The sequence below is a fragment of the Salmo salar genome, chromosome 28, assembly GCF_965601325.2.
Source record: "Salmo salar chromosome 28, fSalSal1, whole genome shotgun sequence".
Lineage (NCBI taxonomy): Eukaryota > Metazoa > Chordata > Actinopteri > Salmoniformes > Salmonidae > Salmo > Salmo salar.
The window spans coordinates 8,112,521-8,134,431 of NC_138318.1; the positions used below are offsets into that span (position 1 = coordinate 8,112,521).

General features: G+C 44.0%; 1 protein-coding gene across 2 annotated transcripts in view; it reads left to right on the forward strand.

The window, feature by feature from the left end:
- The window catches only part of LOC106589364 (glutamate receptor ionotropic, delta-1), a 455,232-nt gene that overhangs the window by 343,335 nt on the left and 89,986 nt on the right, over nt 1-21,911 (forward strand). For both annotated transcript variants that reach the window (XM_014179240.3, XM_014179241.3), the window contains exon 5: nt 9,429-9,482. In XM_014179240.3, coding sequence (XP_014034715.1) covers nt 9,429-9,482 — 54 coding nt within the window. The remainder of the gene's footprint in view (nt 1-9,428; nt 9,483-21,911) is intronic.

Sequence of the window (21,911 nt, forward strand, 5' to 3'; positions counted from 1 at the left end):
AGTATATGCATATTCTAGTTACTGGGTAGGATTAGTAACCAGATTAAATTGGGTAAAAAATTTTTATCCAGACGTGCAAATGCTGCCCCCTAGACCCAACAGGTTAATGGTCCGTTTTCTCGTCCTTGTTCTGAAAGGGGGTCTTCTGAGTACAGTCAGCCGTGTAACTGACCATACTCAGGAATGAAAGCATTGTAAACATGATTCCTTGGAGAGTGGTAACCAGGTGGTCCTGCTTGAATTCACCCTCTTAGACACAGCTACTCATCCGTAGCATAGATTGTTAAACGGTTCCTTTGTCTTCTTCAACCTCGTGTTGCATTTTGGGGTTGCGACTAACTGTCAGGTGTGTGTGTACTGGTAGTGAAGTCAGGTGCAGGAGAGCAGAGAGTTATGAACAGGCGCACACTTTATTGAGGCAGGAGAAACCAACAGACGAACGCAACTGCGTCAAAACCTCCAGCCCATAGGCAAAAGTGCAAAAACGCGCAAAAAACAGTCACAATAATTTATGTTTAACAAAAGGAGGAATAGGAGGAATAAATACATGCAGTGTGATTGGGGAATGAAAACCAGGTGTGCAGGGAACAAGACTAAACAAATGGATCAATGAAAAAAAATGGAGCGGCGATGGCTAGAAAGCCGGTGACATCGACCGCCGCCCGAACAAGGAGAGGAGTCGACTTCGGCAGAAGTCGTGACACTAACTAGGACATTGGCTGCAGCGCGTGGTCACCTAGTCTGAATGTAAATTCTTAACACATGTTTTATACCCTCGGGTCAGAAAGGGGCGTTTCCGTCTTTATGGCAAGTTCTCTGGGCGTAACTAGTTACAAGGCTTGGTCTGGATTTTACTCTGATCCAATTTAGACAACTAACTTCACATTTCATCTTTACAAAAACATTCTCTTTGATCTGGAAATTTTCCACACAACGTACAGTATGCAAACATCAGGTACATATTAGGAAAATTCTTCAAGTTACAATGTTTTCGTTATAGCATCGTCATTCAACTTTTAATCACATAACAAAAACGACATTCATTTTCATATTCCATCTATCGTCATTAACACCATTTTGGCTGATGAAACATATTGTCCCAAAGTCCATTTATTGCAATATACTGTTCTGTGGTAGGTTCTCCGTAGCCCCATCATACATTCCATTCCTCCACACTGAGAGGACAAAGGGATTTTATCTGCTGCTTTAAGATTTACAATGGGCTGGAGGTGTCATAAACCCCCCCCCACCTCCATACCTCTCAATCTCAATCCTGCTGGAGGGTGTGATTGATGTCTCTATCATGGGTTCTCAATCCTGGTCCTTGGGACCCAAAGGGCTGCACATTTTTGTTTTTGCCCTAGCACTACACTGCTGATTCAAATGATCGACTCATCATGAGGCTTTGAATCAGGTTGGTAGTGCTCGAGCAAAAATAAAAATGTGCACCCCTTTTGGTCCCCAGGACCAGGTTTCAGAACCACTGCTCTGTAGGATTGTGGTCCACGGTAACCTGACACGAACAGGCCAGTCATGACAGTCCCCCTCTGGTGGGTTCAACTTGGAAGGATTCTGCATGTTGCAACCCACCATAAGAATGATCATCGGATGTCCTGGTTTGTGAATCATCGTAAACCTTCCAGGTTTACCCTGGTAGGATTTCTGCAAGCTGCAGATCACCACCAGAATGGACATGGGAAGTCCGGCAGTGACTGTGCATTCCTGCCCGTCGTCCGGTTGTCCCGGCTAGTGGATCTAGGCAGTAAATTGGTCAGACGTTAAAAACAGATAACAATAATGCAATACATCATTACATTTCTTCCCCAAATGAGTGGCGTTGTGGCACTAACTGGTGGTTGTATGTGGAACTTGTCTGTTACGAATCCCTTTGGCCCAGCAGTCTAGGGGGGGATGGATACGAGACCCGTAACATAAATCATGCAAATTATAATAGTGACAAGTAACAGTGAGAACAAAAACCACAGACAACTGAAATCTACCGTCAAACACTCAGGGTTTATTTTAAACACACGGTAAAGGGGTGTGAGAAAAGGGACCCAAACAAAGAAACAATAATCCAAAACACCCCTAAACTAGACTAGCCTACTTCAAGAACAGCTAGCTAACTAACCAAAAATACAGTGGGTGGTCCGCCCAGTTCTAACTAGGGTACTTAGACAAAGTATTCCTACGGGTAATGTATGCCCATGGGCGACTTGTCTTGGTACCCCCTTTTCCCACCAAACAAACAGTCAAACAACAAAACTCACAGGATAACCTGGACAAATGTGACATGTAGTTGAGTGAGTGAGTGAGTGAGAGAGAGAAGCAGCTAGAGAGAGAGATTGAACACACAGAGAGAGAGAGAGAGAGAGAGAGAGAGAGAGAGAGAGAGAGAGAGAGAGAAGCAGCTAGAGAGAGAGATTGAACACACAGAGAGAGAGAGTAAGAAGAAGCAGCTAGAGAGAGAGATTGAACACAGAGAGAGAGAGAGAGAGATTGAACACAGAGAGTAAGAAGAAGCAGCTAGAGAGAGAGAGATTGAACACAGAGAGTAAGAAGAAGCAGCTAGAGAGAGAGAGGAGAGAGAGAGAGAGAGAGAGAGATTGAACACAGAGAGTAAGAAGAAGCAGCTAGAGAGAGAGAGAGATTGAACACAGAGAGTAAGAAGAAGCAGCTAGAGAGAGAGCAACTGACTGGGGTTTTTAAACCAAGGGAAAGGGGCTGTGATTGGGTGAGGGAAGCGGAGCAGGTGTCTTCTGTTTGGGGACTGATTGATGACTGATTGGGGAGTGATGATTGTCACCTGTGAGGGGAGAAGGAGAGAGATACAAAACACACAGGATACATACAGGATACCTGTATCCGTAACATGTCTATGGCTCTATCACTTCCTAAATGTCAAAGGAAATGGAACAAAAATGTATTAAAAAACTAACAAAAGATATACAAAATATACCTACCACACCTCAATCATCTAATTTGGACTATGTTCTATACGTCCACGGTCTTGGCTAAATGACTCTATCATGGCATTGTCTCTAATGTCATATCTAGGGCAATCCTACTTGAAGGTGGGTAGTTAAGGCACTTGGAAAAACGGCACCCTGAATGACAAAGCTTACATTGGGGGCATTACAGGGCTGACCTAGTGAATTCGGCAGAGGAGGCTGGGGATGATGTGGATGGACCCCTGATGGGGTTTCAGGATCTATTGCCAACTTTTCAAAAATCGGGATAGTTTCCGTCCCACTGGTGATCCTAGTATAAGACCTCATTAGGTCTTCCATTGCACGTGTGTGCCTGTGTACGTTGTAGGTGCACAAACCAAGGGAAATAAGACCAAGGATCATGGTAACAGTCAGGATACTGTCCGCCACCGTCCAGGAGCGGGTGACAGACCACTCTTTTGGCTTGTAATCTGTCGGTTCAACTAAAAGTGCTTCATCCAGTACGCTAAGATCAACTGTCATTGGTCCCCATACTGGATTTGGTTTTGAATGGCTTGTGGTAACTCAAGGGAATGCTTAGCAAAAGCGTCATGCATTTCAAACTCTGTGTCTATCCTGTCGTCGGGAGTTGGCATAGAGCGAGGTCGTCTATGTAGATAATCACCCCCTCTGGTAGCTTAACAAAAACAGTCTGGTTGGGGAGGTTCAATTGGGTAGTTGAGTCATAGTGTTCGTAAGTCATAGTCACGGACGCGAACTGTGTGTCAACCAACCATTGATTCTCTACAACCTCCACTTGTGTGGTGGTGGCCCCATCCCTTGCTGTTAGTTTGGCTTTACAGCGTTCTTCGCTGGTGATAGGCTTAAGACCACAAAGACACTCAGTGTTATCCCTGATGAATGGTTTGCTAGGACAGAGGTAGAGTATGTCTTTGGTTAGAGTACACATTAACAGGTTAGGGGTGAGGTATAAATCTGGATTGTTTTCCTGATAAGCTACGACTGGGTGTGTAGCAATTTTTACGTGGGTACTGTCGTGCCAAAATCCTACATTTAGAACCATTTTCAATCTATAGTTATTCTCCAGTTCAACAACCGGCAGCGTCAGTAAAAATCCCACTTCATTACGATCAACATCAATGTTTATTGGGATTGCCGGCCCCAGACTGTAGGCCAAATGTGACTTTAATGGCCTTATCGTGGTTGTAGTAGCTGAGGTCAATATGTCGTGCACCATTGAGAGGGGGCACTAGATATGAGAGGATTCTATTCATGGCCACGTGGTCCATAAAAGAGCTACCTTCATGGAGAAAATCCTCCAATAACAATCGAACCAATTGGACATGGGCATAGTCATGGATCATGACCTCTACTAGCTTTCCTACAGACAGGAGGGTTTTGTTCAGGAGAGTAGCATGTGTGTTTACCACCAGAATAGTGTTTGGAAAGACTTTCCCACATGTTGCAACCTGAGTGCCTGTGCTTTCATCTGTTGCTGGATAAGTGGGATCTCTTCAGTAATCTCCCTAACATTTCTCTTAACTGTGGCTAGACTGACTGCGTTGATGGCAGTGATACCTAGGGCAAATGGTGACCCTACGCCTGCACCTATTAAGAGTAGCGCCCCGATTAATCGTTTTTCTGACCTGGGCTCTGCTAGTTCTGACTGGGTGACTGTGAACTTTTGGAGTAGGGCCAACATATGGGCAGTGTCTAGCTGGGCGTGCTTAACTGCCTAGGTGGTCCAGTCAGCCCCGGACCAACTCAAATGCGCCGCAGGTGGAATGTGTTGGCAGTACACGTTCTCTGCATCAGGACGGATGTACACCCTCTGTACACCCTCTCAAAATCTGGATCCTTACAAATCAGCAGGGCTAGACAATCTGGACCCTCTCTTTCTAAAATTATCCGCCCGAAATTGTTGCAACCCCTACTAATAGCCCTTTCGTAACGTCTGAGATCCCCAAAGATTGGAAAGCTGCCGCGGTCATCCCCCTCTTCAAAGGGGAGACACCTTAGACCCAAACTGTTATAGACCTATATCCATCCTGCCCTGCCTTTCTAAAATCTTTTAATTCATTGGAGAGTGGTAACCGGGTGGTCCTGCTTGAATTCACCCTCTAAGACACAGCTACTCATCCGTAGCATAGATTGTTAAATGGTTCCTTTGTCTTCTTCAACCTCGTTTTGCGTTTTGGGGTTGCAACTAACTAGGACCTTGGCTGCAGCGGGTGTCCACCTAGTCTGAATGTAAATTCTTAATGTTAGGGACAGACGTTCCGCTAGCGGAACGCCTCACCATTATCCAATGGTATAGCGTGGCACGAAATACAAATACCTCAAAAATGCTATAACTTAAATTTCTCAAATATATGACTATTTTACACCATTTTAAAGACAAGACTCTCCTTTATCTAACCACATTGTCCGATTTCAAAAAGGCTTTACAGCGAAAGCAAAACATTAGATTATGTCAGGAGAGTACCCTCCCAAAAATAATCACACAGCCATTTTCAAAGCAAGCATATATGTCACAAAAACCAAAACCACAGCTAAATGCAGCACTAACCTTTGATGATCTTCATCAGATGACACTCCTAGGACATTATGTTATACAATACATGCATGTTTTGTTCAATCAAGTTCATATTTATATCAAAAACCAGCTTTTTACATTAACATGTGATGTTCAGAACTAGCATACCCACCGCAAACTTCCGGTGAATTTACTAAATTACTCAAGATAAACGTTCACAAAAAACATAATCATTATTTTAAGAATTATAGATACAGAACTCCTTTATGCAATCGCGGTGTCAGATTTTAAAATAGCTTTTCGGTGAAAGCACATTTTGCAATATTCTGAGTACATAGCCCGGCCATCATGGCTAGCTAATTTGACACCCACCAAGTTTGGCCCTCACCAAACTCAGATTTACTATAAGAAAAATTGGATTACCTTTGCTGTTCTTCGTCAGAATGCACTCCCAGGACTTCTACTTCAACAAAAAATGTTGTTTTGGTTCGAAATAATCCATAGTTATATCCAAATAGCTCCGTTTTGTTAGTGCGTTGAGGTCACTATCCGAAGGGTGACGCGCGGGCGCATTTCGTGACAAAAAATGTCAAAATATTCCATTACCGTACTTCAAAGCATGTCAAACGCTGTTTAAAATAAATGTTTATGCTATTTTTCTCATAAAATAGCAATAATATTCCAACCGGGCGACGTTGTATTCATTCAAACACTGAAAGAAAAACATGGAGTCGTCTCGTACACACGCACTCCAGTGTCATTGTTCTCAGCAGGACCACTCACAAAAACCCCTGCTGTTTTTCACCCAGAGACTGGAGAGCTCTCATTCCACTTTTTGGCGCCTTCCTAGAGCCAATGGAAGCCTTAGAAAATGTCACATTACAGCAGAGATGCTGTATTTTTGATAGAGATGCCTTAGAAGGAGAACAAATTGTCAGACAGGGCACTTCCTGTATAGAATCTTCTCAGGTTTTGGCCTGCCATATGAGTTCTGTTATACTCACAGACACCATTCAAACGGTTTTAGAAACTTTAGAGTGTTTTCTATCCAAATCTACTAATTATATGCATATTCTAGTTTCTGGGCAGGAGTAGTAACCAGATTAAATCGGGTACGTTTTTTATCCGGCCGTGAAAATACTGCCCCCTGTCCCAAACAGGTTAACTCACATGTTTTATACCCTCGGGTCAGAAAGGGACGTTTCCATCTTTATGGCAAGTTCTCAGGGCGTAACTAGTTACGAGGCTTGGTCTGGATTTTACTCTGATCCAATTTAGACAACTAACTTCACATTTAATCTTTACAAAAACATTCTCTTTGATCTGGAAATGTTCCACACAACGTACAGTATGGAAAAATCAGGTACATATTAGGAAAATTCTTCAAGTTACAATCTTTTCGTTATAGCATCGTCATTCAACTTTTAATCACATAACAAAAACGACATTCATTTTCATATTCCATCTATCGTCATTACCACCATTTTGGCTGACGAAACATATTGTCCCAAAGTCCATTTATTGCAATATACTGTTCTGTGCTAGGTTCTCCGTAGCCCCATCATACATTCCATTCCTCCACACTGAGAGGACATAGGGATTTTATCTGCTGCCTTAAGATTTACAGTGAGGGAAAAAAGCATTTGATCCCCTGCTGATTTTGTACATTTGCCCACTGACAAAGAAATTATCAGTCTATAATTTTAATGGTATGTTTATTTGAACAGTGAGAGACTGAATAACAACAAAAAAATCCAGAAAAACGCATGTCAAAAATGTTATAAATTGATTTGCATTTTAAGGGGGGAAATAAGTATTTGACCCCCTCTCAATCAGAAAGATTTCTGGCTCCCAGGTGTCTTTTATACAGGTAACGAGCTGAGATTAGGAGCACACTCTTAAAGGGAGTGCTCCTAATCTCACCTTGTTACCTGTTACCTGTCCACAGAAGCAATCAATCAATCAGATTCCAAACTCTCCACCATGGCCACGACCAAAGAGCTCTCCAAGGATGTCAGGGACAAGATTGTGGACCTTCACAAGGCTGGAATGGGCTAAAAGACCATCGCCAAGCAGCTTGGTGAGAAGGTGACAACAGTTGGTGCGATTATTCGCAAATGGACACAAAAGAACTGTCAATCTCCCTCGGCCTGGGGCTCCATGCAAGATCTCACCTCGTGGAGTTGCAATGATCATGAGAACGGTGAGGAATCAGCCCAGAACTACACGGGAGGATCTTGTCAATATTCTCAAGGCAGCTGGGACCATAGTCACCAAGAAAACAATTGGTAAACACCAAGCCGTGAAGGACTGAAATCCTGCAGCGCCCGCAAGGTCCCCCTTCTCAAGAAAGCACATATACATGCCCGTCTGAAGTTTGCCAATGAACATCTGAATGATTCAGAGGACAACTGGGTGAAAGTGTTGTGGTCAGATGAGACCAAAATGGAGCTCTTTGGCATCAACTCAACTCGCCGTGTTTGGAGGAGGAGGAATGCTGCCTATGACCCCAAGAACACCATCCCGACCAAACATGGAGGTGGAAACATTATGCTTTGGGGGTGTTTTTCTGCTAAGGGGACAGGACAACTTCACCGCATCAAAGGGACGATAGACGGGGCCATGTACCGTCAAATCTTGGGTGAGAACCTCCTTCCCTCAGCCAGGGCATTGAAAATGGGTCGTGGATGGGTATTCCAGCATGACAAGGACCCAAAACACATGGCCAAGGTAACAAAGGAGTGGCTCAAGAAGAAGCACATTAAGGTCCTGGAGTGGCCTAGCCAGTCTCCAGACCTTAATCCCATAGAAAATCTGTGGAGGGAGCTGAAGGTTCGAGTTGCCAAACGTCAGCCTCGAAACCTTAATGACTTGGAGAAGATCTGCAAAGAGGAGTGGGACAAAATCCCTCCTGAGATGTGTGCAAACCTGGTGGCCAACTACAAGAAATGTCTGACCTCTGTGATTGCTAACAAGGGTTTTGCCACCAAGTACTAAGTCAGAGGGGTCAAATTTGCAGAGGGGTCAAATACTTATTTCCCTCATTAAAATGCAAATCATTTTTTTCTGGATTTTTTTGTTGTTATTCTGTCTCTCACTGTTCAAATAAACCTACCATTAAAATTATAGACTGATCATTTCTTTGTCAGTGGGCAAACGTACAAAATCAGCAGGGGATAAAATACTTTTTTCCCTCACTGTAAAATGGGCTGAAGGTGTCATAAACCCCCCCACCTCCATACCTCTCGATCTCTCCCCCGCTGGTGGGTGTGAGAGATGTCTCTGTCGGATTGTGGTCCACGGTAACCTGACCCAAACAGGCAGTGATGACACATAGGACCAAGCAAGCAATGCGATGTAAAATGTAGGCTTACACAGAGCAATTATAGTATTTCAAAAGGCTAGCATGTTAGGTGCTAAAACATTTTGGCACTACCTAAACTGCAGCTCTAAGGTGTACAAAAGGCTTGTGGTTTGGAAGGTACACTTTCTGCTGGAACGGGTTGCCAACACAGTGGACTGTGGGAAAGGCAGTACCACCAAGAGAACAACAAACGGGAGAACAACAAAGGACATTTTAACAACACTATTTTCAGTCAAGTCATTCTCTGTGAACATTCTGAGCTCAGTTCTTGACAGATTTGAGCTCCAGTCCAGTGAATGGGTTTTTGGAGGGTCTTTAGCTGTGAGCCTTGCGTGGACCCAATGCTGTCTGTACACCATGGTTTGCCAAGCCACATGGGTGTTATGTTTGTTCCTTGTATAATTGGATAATGACAAGACTGTAGAGGATTTTACATGGGTTCTGTTGGATAGAAACAATGGCAATACATCCAAGTCTTCTGCCCTCAATCTGCCTGTTCCCTCCGCGGTCTTAGCTGTTCACTTGCAGTATGGTAACCTATTTTTTTCTCTCTCTTCCTCTCTCTTTTTCTTTGCAGGCTGTTGAAACCAACCTGGCTTCCAAGGACAGTCACTGGGTGTTTGTCAATGAGGTAGGCAAAGACAAGAGTATTTATGTTAATGCTGCTTTTAAATCTCTCTCTATCGCTGTCTGGCCCCCTCTTTGCTTCTTTTCCCTCTCTCTCTCTCTTTACTCCTCCTAACTACTATCTTTGCCCTCCCTCTATATACCCACAACAACAAAAACAGTGAGTTGATGATTAAGGGAACGTCCTTTAGACATCTCTTAGCTCAGTAGTCACCCACAGTGACTGAAGTTCAGTAGCACCTTGCAATGTGTGTCTTATAATGTTCAGTCACTGCACACTGAGCTCTAACAAAAGGAATGTTCATTGTTTGATGCAACGCATTACAAGCATTGCCAAGTGGTTAATTAAGGATGCCTGAGCGTTTCCTCTTTGGCTGTTTACATTTCAATATGCCTGATTCTCCCACATCCACTTAAGCATTTGCAGTTCTGGAAAAACAATTCTCATTTTATGAATTATGAATTCAAAACTGTCATCCCTTGCTTAATTCACCGGTGTTGTCGCTCTGCCAGTTGCAAATTAAGAATTTAAATTCCAGAAAGATCTGTTTTAACAGTTTTGGTACCGCAATCCACTTATTTAAATATGCCACCATACAGAGTGTAGGTGTGTGTCCCAAATAGCAGTATTTTCCCTATATAGTATACTACTTTTTACCAGAGCCCAATGGGAATAGGATGTAATTTTTATGACGCAGCCTAGGTCTTTGCCATAGACATAGTCTGGGTCTCTGGACCATTAGCATTACATTTACATTACATTTAAGTCATTTAGCATTTAGCATTAGCATGCCACACTTGTTTTTCAGTATTGGCTGAAAGACCGAGACCGGGAGGGGGCGAGGGGGCCGAGACCGAGTCAAGACCGAGACCGAGTCAAGACCAAGACCAGAACAACGCAAATCTAATCTAGTATTTCTGTGTTCATATTACAGAAGAACATATGGATTCTTTATACATTCAGAATGGTGACATAATGCATGCTGAGAGAAAATAAAGCGCCACTCTAAAAATGATCGCTAATCCAAATGGGTCTCTAAATAATAGATAAAAATACAAAATATATAATAACTTCCTCGATCTGCCCTTACTAATATACTGCACCAAAATACCCTAGTTTCAGACTCCTAATTATCCTTACACCTCTGAAGACTCTCGCGACTTCCATGCCAGTCGTAAGAACTTAGGTGTTTTATCTCTGAACACTCAAAAGCTGGTTTCTCCACCAACTGTTGGATAACGGGAACCATGGGGTGTTAACAAGACTAAGGTGGAAACTAGAGATCCTGACTGCCAATGTGTTCAGCCTGAGACATGCCATTTCGATATCCTGATGCTCACACCTCACCATTGTTACAGGCCCCTCCTTTCCCTTACTTTGTCACAGACACCCCCCCCCCCCCCATAAAATAGAAGTGTTCAAAAATCAAATGGTAAAACATAACATCTCTAATTAAATAAAACATGATAAAAACAAGTATTCAAGATGAGCCAAGACATAAGTACAATTAAAAAAATATATACAATTGCACGATAATGCCCCCCCCCCCAAAAAAGAAGAAGTGTTCAAATAGACAAACAAATGATAAAATACAACATCTCTAATGAAACCCTGTTTTTAACTAGGCAAGTCAGTTAAGAATAAATTCTTATTTACAATGCCGGCCTACACGTGCCGCCCTATGGGACTCCCAATTACGGACAGATGTGATACAGCTTGGGCTCGAACCATGGACTGTAGGGACGCCCCTTGCACTTACTTTCATAAGTAAACAAATATATTCAAAACCCCGTTCCAAAAAAAGGGTTAGGGACAATTTTTTTTTTTTAATTGCAAGCTCTCCTCAACAATGCCATAAACATTTATAAAAACATACACAATATGTAATAAGGAGTCGTAAAAAGAAGAGGGTAATGTTCTGTATATACAGTTGAAGTCGGAAGTTTACATACACCTTAGCCAAATACATTTAAACTCAGTTTTTGCAATTTCTGACATTTAATCCTAGTAAAAATTACCTGTTTTAGGGCAGTTAGGATCACCGCTTTATTTTAAGAATGTGAAATGTCAGAGTTTTTTTTTCACCTTTATTTAACCAGGTAGGCAAGTTGAGAACACGTTCACATTTACAATTGCGACCTGGCCAAGATAAAGCAAAGCAATTCGACACATACAACAACACAGAGTTACACATGGAGTAAAATAAGTCTATATACAATGTGAGCAAATGAGGTGAGATAAGGGAGGTAAAGGCAAAAAAGGCCATGGTGGCAAAGTAAATACAATATAGCAAGTAAAACACTGGAATGGTAGATTTGTAGTGGAAGAAAGTGCAAAGTAGAAATAGAAATAATGGGGTGCAAAGGAGCAAAATAAATAAATAAATAAAGTATGGGAAGAGTTAGTTGTTTGGGCTAAATTATAGATGGGCTATGTACAGGTGCAGTGATCTGTGAGCTGCTCTGACAGTTGGTATTTAAAGCTAGTGATGGGGAAAAGTGTTTCCAGTTTGAGATTTTTGTAGAGAACTGGAAGGAGAGATGGCCAAAGGAGGAATTGGCTTTGGGGGTGACCAGAGTGATATACCTGTTGCAGCGCGTGCTATAGGTTGGTGCTGCTACGGTGACCAATGAGCTGAGATAAGGGGGCACTTTACCTAGCAGGGTCTTGTAGATGACCTGGAGCCAGTGGCTTTGGCGACGAGTATGAAGCGAGGGCCAGCCAACGAGAGCGTACAGGTCGCAGTGGCGGGTAGTATATGGGGCTTTGGTGACAAAACAGATGGCACTGTGATAGACTGCATCCAGTTTATTGAGTAGGGTATTGGAGGCTATTTTGTAAATTACATCGCCGAAGTTGAGGATCGGTAGGATGGTCAGTTTTACGAGGGTATGTTTGGCAGCATGATTGAAGGATGCTTTGTTGTGAATAGGAAGCCAATTCTAGATTTAACTTTGGATTGGAGATGTTTGATGTGAGTCTGGAAGGAGAGCTTACAGTCTAACCAGACACCTAGGTATTTGTAGTTGTCCACATATTCTAAGTAAGAACCGTCCAGAGTAGTGATGCTGGATGGGCGGGCAGGTGCAGGCAGCGATCGGTTGAAGAGCATGCATTTAGTTTTACTTGTATTTAAGAGCAGTTGGAGGCCACGGAAGGAGAGTTGTATTACATTTACATTACATTTACATTTAAGTCATTTAGCAGACGCTCTTATCCAGAGAGACTTACAAATTGGTGCATTCACCTTATGATATCCAGTGGAACAACCACTTTACAATAGTGCATCTAAATCTTTTAAGGGGGGGGGGTTAGAAGGATTACTTTATCCTATCCTAGGTATTCCTTAAAGAGGTGGGGTTTCAGGTGTCTCCGGAAGGTGGTGATTGACTCCGCTGTCCTGGCGTCGTGAGGGAGCTCGTTCCACCATTGGGGTGCCAGAGCAGCGAACAGTTTTGACTGGGCTGAGCGGGAACTGTGCTTCCTCAGAGGTAGGGGGGCCAGCAGGCCAGAGGTGGATGAACGCAGTACCCTTGTTTGGGTGTAGGGCCTGATCAGAGCCTGAAGGTATGGAGGTGCCGTTCCCTTCACAGCTCCGTAGGCAATCACCATGGTCTTGTAGAGAATGCGAGCTTCAACTGGAAGCCAGTGGAGAGAGCGGAGGAGCGGGGTGACATGAGAGAACTTGGGAAGGTTGAACACCAGACGGGCTGCGGCGTTCTGGATGAGTTGTAGGGGTTTAATGGCACAGGCAGGGAGCCCAGCCAACAGCGAGTTGCAGTAATCCAGACGGGAGATGGCAAGTGCCTGGATTAGGACCTGCGCCGCTTCCTGTGTGAGGCAGGGTCGTACTCTGCGAATGTTGTAGAGCATGAACCTACAGGATCGGGTCACCGCCTTGATGTTAGTGGAGAACGACAGGGTGTTGTCCAGGATCACGCCAAGGTTCTTAGCACTCTGGGAGGAGGACACAAGGGAGTTGTCAACCGTGATGGCGAGATCATGGAACGGGCAGTCCTTCCCCGGGAGGAAGAGCAGCTCCGTCTTGCTGAGGTTCAGCTTGAGCTGGTGATCTGTCATCCACACTGATATGTCTGACAGACATGCAGAGATGCGATTCGCCGCCTGGTTATCAGAAGGGGGAAAGGAGAAGATTAATTGTGTGTCGTCTGCATAGCAATGATAGGAGAGACCATGTGAGGATATGACAGAGCCAAGTGACTTGGTGTATAGCGAGAATAGGAGAGGGCCTAGAACAGAGCCCTGGGGGACACCAGTGGTGAGAGCGCATGGTGCGGAGACAGATTCTCGCCACGCCACCTGGTAGGAGCGACCTGTCAGGTAGGACGTAATCCAAGCGTGGGCCGCGCCGGAGATGCCCAACTCGGAGAGGGTGGAGAGGAGGATCTGATGGTTCACAGTATCAAAGGCAGCAGATAGGTCTAGAAGGATGAGAGCAGAGGAGAGAGAGTCAGCTTTAGCAGTGCGGAGAGCCTCCGTGACACAGAGAAGAGCAGTCTCAGTTGAATGCCCAGTCTTGAAACCTGACTGATTAGGATCAAGAAGGTCATTCTGAGAGAGATAGCAGGAGAGCTGGCCAAGGACGGCACGTTCAAGAGTTTTGGAGAGAAAAGAAAGAAGGGATACTGGTCTGTAGTTGTTGACATCGGAGGGATCGAGTGTAGGTTTTTTCAGAAGGGGTACAACTCTCGCTCTCTTGAAGACGGAAGGGACGTAGCCAGCGGTCAAGGATGAGTTGATGAGCGAGGTGAGGAAGGGGAGAAGGTCTCCGGAAATGGTCTGGAGAAGAGAGGAGGGGATAGGGTCAAGTGGGCAGGTTGTTGGGCGGCCGGCCGTCACAAGACGCGAGATTTCATCTGGAGAGAGAGGGGAGAAAGAGGTCAAAGCACAGGGTAGGGCAGTGTGAGCAGGACCAGCGGTGTCGTTTGACTTAGCAAACGAGGATCGGATATCGTCAACCTTCTTTTCAAAATGGTTGATGAAGTCATCCGCAGAGAGGGAGGAGGGGGGGGGGAGGGGGAGGAGGATTCAGGAGGGAGGAGAAGGTAGCAAAGAGCTTCCTAGGGTTAGAGGCAGATGCTTGGAATTTAGAGTGGTAGAAAGTGGCTTTAGCAGCAGAGACAGAAGAGGAGAATGTAGAGAGGAGGGAGTGAAAGGATGCCAGGTCTGCAGGGAGGCGAGTTTTCCTCCATTTCCGCTCGGCTGCCCGGAGCCCTGTTCTGTGAGCTCGTAGTGAGTCGTCGAGCCACGGAGCAGGAGGGGAGGACCGAGCCGGCCTGGAGGATAGGGGACAGAGAAAATCAAAGGATGCAGAAAGGGAGGAGAGGAGGGTTGAGGAGGCAGAATCAGGAGATAGGTTGGAGAAGGTTTGAGCAGAGGGAAGAGATGATAGGATGGAAGAGGAGAGAGTAGCGGGAGAGAGAGAGCAAAGGTTGGGACGGCGCAATACCATCCGAGTAGGGGCAGAGTGAGAAGTGTTGGATGAGAGCAAGAGGGAAAAGGATACAAGGTAGTGGTCGGAGATTTGGAGGGGAGTTGCAATGAGATTAGTGGAAGAACAGCATCTAGTAAAGATGAGGTCAAGCGTATTGCCTGCCTTGTGAGTAGGGGGGGAAGGTGAGAGGGTGAGGTCAAAAGAGGAGAGGAGTGGAAAGAAGGAGGCAGAGAGGAATGAGTCAAAGGTAGACGTGGGGAGGTTAAAGTCACCCAGAACTGTGAGAGGTGAGCCATCCTCAGGAAAGGAACTTATCAAGGCGTCAAGCTCATTGATGAACTCTCCAAGGGAACCTGGAGGGCGATAAATGATAAGGATGTTAAGCTTGAAAGGGCTGGTAACTGTGACAGCATGGAATTCAAATGAGGAGATAGACAGATGGGTCAGGGGAGAAAGAGAGAATGTCCACTTGGGAGAGATGAGGATTCCAGTGCCACCACCCCGCTGGCTCGATGCTCTAGGGGTATGTGAGAACACGTGGGCAGACGAAGAGAGAGCAGTAGGAGTAGCAGTGTTATCTGTGGTAATCCATGTTTCCGTCAGCGCCAGGAAGTCTAGGGACTGGAGGGTAGCATAGGCTGAGATGAACTCAGCCTTGTTGGCTGCAGACCGGCAGTTCCAGAGGCTGCCGGAGACCTGGAACTCCACGTGGGTCGTGCGCGCTGGGACCACCAGGTTAGAGTGGCAGCGGCCACACGGTGTGAAGCGTTTGTATGGCCTGTGCAGAGAGGAGAGAACAGGGATAGACAGACACATAGTTGACAAGCTACAGAAGTGTTGTTTCTTGTATTATTGTCTCTTCTGTCTTTAGAGAACTGTTTCACTTTGATATCCTTTTTCTTCTGTCCTGATTTTCTCTTTCTTTTCTTCTGTTAACTAGATATTCTTTGTTGTTCTTCGTTAGCTAGCTAGCTTCTTCCAAAAGAGTCCCTAGCAACTGCTTAGCAACTGGTAAACAATTCAGCTAGCTAAGATAACTACAATCTTATGAAAAATAGTTATTTTTCAAAAGCCTATCTTCTTTGTTTGTTGCTTGTTTTTTCTCCTATTCAGTCTTGCAGTTTTCTTTTGCTTTTTTCCGATGTACTTCACTCTAAAAACCATGTAAATTTCAATATTTGTAGGAGCTCATTTTTCAGCTGCTGCTGCTCAAATTGGAGTTCCAGAACGGCATGGCATTGAAGCTCGTCTGGAGGGTTGTTAACAGTGTCCAAAGAAGGGCCAGAAGTATACAATAATAATAGTAGAGAGAATGATTTATTTCAGCTTTTATTTCTTTCATCACATTCCCAGAGGGTCAGAAGTTTACATACAGTCAATTAGTATTTGGTAGCATTGCCTTTAAATTGTTTAACTTGGGTCAAACGTTTTGGGAAGCCTTCCACAAGCTTCCCACAATAAGTTGGGTGAATTTTGGCCCATTCCTCCTGACAGAGCTGGTGTAACAGAGTCAGGTTTGTAGGCCTCCTTGCTCGCACACGCTTTTTCAGTTCTGCCAACAAATTTTCTTTGGGATTGAGGTCAGGGCTTTGTGATGGCCACTCCAATACCTTGACTTTGTTGTCCTTAAGCCATTTTGCCACAACTTTGGAAGTATGCTTAGGGTCATTGTCCATTTGGAAGACCCATTTGCGACCAAACTTTAACTTCCTGACTGATGTCTTGAGATGTTGCTTCAATGTAGCCACATAATGTCCCTCTTCATGATGCCATCGATTTTGTGAAGTGCACCAGTCCCTCCTGCAGCAAAGCACCCCGACAACATGATGCTGCCACCCCCGTGCTTCATAGTGTTGGTGTTCTTCGGCTTGCAAGTCTCCCCCTTTTTCCTCCAAACATTACGATGGTCATTATGGCCAAACAGTTCTATTTTTGTTTCATCATACCAGAAGACATTTCTCCAAAAAAGTATGACCTTTGTCCCCATGTGAAGTTGCAAACCGTAGTCTGGATTTTTATGGCGGTTTTGGAGCAGTGGCTTCTTCCTTGCTGAGCGGCCTTTCAGGTTATGACGATATTGGCCTCGTTTTACTGTGGATATAGATACTTTTGTACCTGTTTCTTCCAGCATCTTCACAAGGTCATTTGCTGTTGTTCTGGGATTGATTTGCACTTTTCGCATGAAAGTATGTTCATCTTTAGGAGACAGAACACATCTCCTTCCTGAGCGGTTTGACGGCTGCGTGGTCCCATGGTGTTTATATTTGCATACTATTGTTTGTACAAGATGAACGTGGTACCTTCAGGTGTTTGGAAATTGCTCCCAATGATGAACCAGACTTGTGGAGTTCTACAATTTTTTCTTTTTTTGTCTTGGCTGATTTCTTTTGATTTTCCAATGATGTCAAGCAAAGAGGCACTGAGTTTGTAGGTAGGCCTTGAAATACATCCACAGGTACACATCCAATTGACTCAAATGATGTCCATTAGCCTACCAGAAGCTTCTAAAGCCATTACATAATTTTCTGGAATTTTCCAAGCTGTTTAAAAGCACAGTCAACTTAGTGAATGTAAACTTCTGACCTACTGGAATTGTGATAAAGTGAATTATAAGTGAAATAATCTGTCTGTAAAAATTTTTGGAAAAATTGTTTGTGTTATGCACAAAGTAGATGTCCTAACTGACTTGCCAAAACTATAGTTTGTTAACAAGAAATTTGTGGAGTGGTTGAAAAACGAGTTGTAATGACTCCAACCTAAATGTATGTAAACTTCCGACTTCAACTGTAGGTAAGGGTGGGTGTTCTGTATTTACAGTGGCTTGCGAAAGTTTTCACCCCCCTTGGCATTTTTCCTATTTTGTTGCCTTACAACCTGTAATTAAAAGTGATTTTGGGGGGGGATTTGTATATTTGATTTACACAACATACCCACCAATTTGAAGATGCAAAGTATTTTTTATTATGAGACAAACAAGAAATTATACAAAAAAACAGAACTTGAGCATGCATAACTATCTCCCCCCCCCCCCCCCCCCTGTCCAAAGTCAGTACTTTGTAGAGCCACCTTTTGCAGTTATTACAGCTGCAAGTCTCTTGGGGTATGTCTCTATAAGCTTGGCACATCTAGCCAATGGGATTTTTTCCCATTTTTCAAGGCAAAACTGCTCCAGCTCCTTCAAGTTGGATGGGTTCTGCTGGTGTACAGCAATCTTTAAGTCATACCACATATTCTCAATTGGTTTGAGGTCTGGGCTTTGACTAGGCCTTTCCAAGAAATGTAAATGTTTCCACTAAGACCACTCGAGTGTTGCTTTAGCGGTATGCTTATGGTCATTTTCCTGCTGGAAGGTGAACCTCCATCCCAGTCTCAAATCTCTGGAAGACTGAAACAGGTTTCCCTCAAGAATTTCCCTGTATTTAGCGTCATCCATCATTCCTTCAATTCTGACCAGTTTCTCAGGCCCTGCCAATGAAAACATCCCCACAGCATGATGCTGCCACCACCATGCTTCACTGTGGGGATGGTGTTCTCGGGGTGATGAGAGGTGTTGGGTTTCCATATGTTTTTCGTGATGGCCAAAAAGCTCAATTTTAGTCTCATCTGACCTTCTTCCATATGTTTGGGGAGTCTCCCACATGCCTTTTGGCGAACACCAAACGTTTGCTTATATTTTCTTTAAGCAATGTTTTTTTCTGGACACTGTTCTGTAAAGCCCAGCTCTGTGGAGTGAATGGCTTAAAGTGGTCCTATGGACAGATACTCCAATCTCCGCTGTGGAGCTTTGCAGCTCCTTCAGGGTTATCTTTGGTCTCTTTGTTGCCTCTCTGATTAATGCCCTCCTTTACTGGTCCGTGAGTTTTTGTGGGTGGCCCTCTCTTAGCAGGTTTGTTGTGGTGCCATATTCTTTCTATTTTTTAATAATGGATTTAATGGTGATCCGTGGGATATTAAAAGTTTCGGACATTTTTTTATATCCCAACCCTAATCTGTATTTCTCCACAACTTTGTCCCTGACCTGTTTGGAGAGCTCCTTGGTCTCCATGGTGCTGCTTGCTTGGTGGTGCCCTTGCTTAGTGGTGTTGCAGACTCTGGGGCCTTTCAGAACAGGTGTATATATACTGAGATCATGTGACAGATCATGTGACACTTAGATTTCACACAGGTAGACTTTATTTAACTAATTATGTGACCTCTGAATGTAATTGGTTGCACCAGATCTTATTTAGGGGCTTCATAGTAAAGTGAGTGAATACATATGCACGCACCACCTTTCCATTTTTATTTTTTTTAAATTATTTTTTGCATTTCACTTCACCAATTTGGACTATTTTGTCTATGTCCATTCCATGAAATCCAAATAAAAATAAATTAAATTTCAGGTTGTAATGCAACAAAATAGGAAAAACTCCAAGGGGAATGAATACTTTTCCAAGGCACTGTAGGTAAGTGTTTGCTTCTCAAAAAGTCTCTTGAGAAGCAGGTGTGAAGAGTCAGTGAAAATAGTCTCTAAGGTAATTGTTTGTGTTCTATTGCACATGAGATGTTTTGGGTAGGGCTGCGGTAGACTTGGATGGTTGCTCCGGTTTTCATTCTGATTCCACTTTTAATTCCCATAAGCCCGCTTGGCCCTTCTTCTCCGGAATGCTGCTGCGATCAAGTCCTCAATCTCAGGGGAAGTTATTAAAAATGCCGACTGGCCAGAGCCTGTGAAATTACATAAGACAATAACTTATTTTGCCCAAAAATCTTACTGTCTTGAACACTGGAATCTCAAAGCTGAAAAAGAAAACACTAAAATCTGTGGAACAAGTCTAAACTTTTCAAAAAACTCAGTACTGTATTTAAAATGTATGGATTGGTTTACATTTATAAACTAACTTGTCTCTGGCGACACCGTTGTCACTTTTTTATGTCTTGTTTCTTTGCTCTGTCTGGGGTGTCCGACGACTTATGCCTCTCTCTTTCAGTCCAATACCGATTTGCATCTGAGGAGCCAGTGTGGTGTATTACACTGAATATAAATGCAACATGTAAAGTGTTGGCTGAAATGAAAGATCCTAGAAATGTTCCCTATGGACAAAAAGCTTATTTCTCTAATTTTGTGCACAAATTTGTTTAGTGACCATTTCTCCTTTGCCAAGATAATCCATCCACCTGACAGGGGTGGCATATCAAGAAGCAGATTAAACAGCATGATCATTACACAGGTGCATCTTGTGCTGGGGACAATAAAAGGCTACTCTAAAATGTGCAGTTTTGTCACACAACACAATGACACAGATGTCTCAGGTTTTGAGGGAGCATGTAATTGGCATGCTGAGTGCAGGAATGTCCACCAGAGCTGTTGCCAGATTATTGAATTTTAATTTCTCTACCATAAGCCACCTGCAATATCATTTTAGAGAATTTGGCAGTACGTCCAACCGGCCTCATATCCGCAGACCATGTGTAACCACGCCAGCCCAGAACCTCCACATCCGGCTTCTTCACCTGCGGGATAGTCTGAGACAAGCCACTCGGACAGCTGATGAAACTGAGGGTTTGCATAACCGAAGAATTACTGCACAAACTGTAAGAAATCGTCTCAGGGAAGCTCATCTGCGTCCTCGACGTACTGGGCAGATGGCCGGTGTGGGCGAGCGGTTTGCTGATCTCAAAGCTGTAAATAGAGTGCCCCATGGTGGCGGTGGGGTTATGGTATGGGCAGGCATAAGCTATGGACAATGAACACAATTGCATTTTATCTATGGAAATTTGAACGCACAGAGATACCGTGACGAGATCCTGCCCATTGTCATGCCATTCATCCGCCGCCATCACCTCATGTTTCAGCATGATAATGCACAGCTCCATGTTGCAAGGATCTGTACACAATTCCTGGAAGCTGAAAATGTCCCAGTTCTTCCATGGCCTGCATACTTAAGACATGTCACCCATTGAGCATGTTTGTGATGCTCTGGATCTTTGTGTATGACAACATGTTCCAGTTCCTGCCAACCCCTTTTTGGAGCTGGTGGAACCTGTGTGTGCTTGGGCTACCGTGAGCTTCATAGTTAGGTACCCTCTGAGCTGGCTTGGTGCGTGATTGTATGTCCCCATAGTATGTTATACAGAGTGACCGACTAAAGGGGAACATACAGTTATGAATATAACTACTGTTCCCTGCAGGAGGGAACAAGGTATAACATATTTTGTCCCTGCACCGTCAGGGAATTTGGGCTCGCTGAAGAGCGGTGCTAAATTGAGGAAATTCATGCAATCCCTGGTATTATAGCCAGGAAGGTGGGGCTTCCGAGGGCAGGTTTGACATCCATTGGCCTGTTGGCCATGATTTCAGTTTTCTTCAGGAGAATGTGATTGGTCGCTGACTCCCCATAGAATGTTATACCTCGTTCCCTCTTTCAGGGAACAGTAGTTATGTTCTTAACTGTACATTATAGGCCTACTAAATAAATGTTTGGAGTAGATTGCTTACTGAACTGAACTGGGGCGTGGTTTGAGGATAGACAAGGTGAAAGGGGATATTAAAACTTCTTTGGGATTGGTGTCCCTTCCACGGGATGGTTGAGCTAACGTAGGCTAATGTGATTAGCATGAGGTTGTAAGTAACAAGAACATTTCCCAGGACATAGACATTTCTGATATTGGCAGTAAGCTTAACAAGAATTTAACATGTGTAAAGATCCATGACCTACCAGAGCCGACTAATCAAGACTGGTCAAGCTATGTTTTTATCATGTCTTCTCAATACTAAGCTACTTCTTATCATTAAAGATATTTTGACTTAAATGTACACACTCGGGAACAGTCCATTTTAAACAGAGATAGTGAGTGCTCAACTTTCAAACAATTTCCCCCACTCTTCCCTGGTAGCTGCACAGAGCAAGTTGACATTTATTGGGATGAGTCTTGTCCTGGAGGCAGAGCTGAGAGATTTCCACTAGTTGGGCCTGCTGCAAAGTCAAAATTGGCTG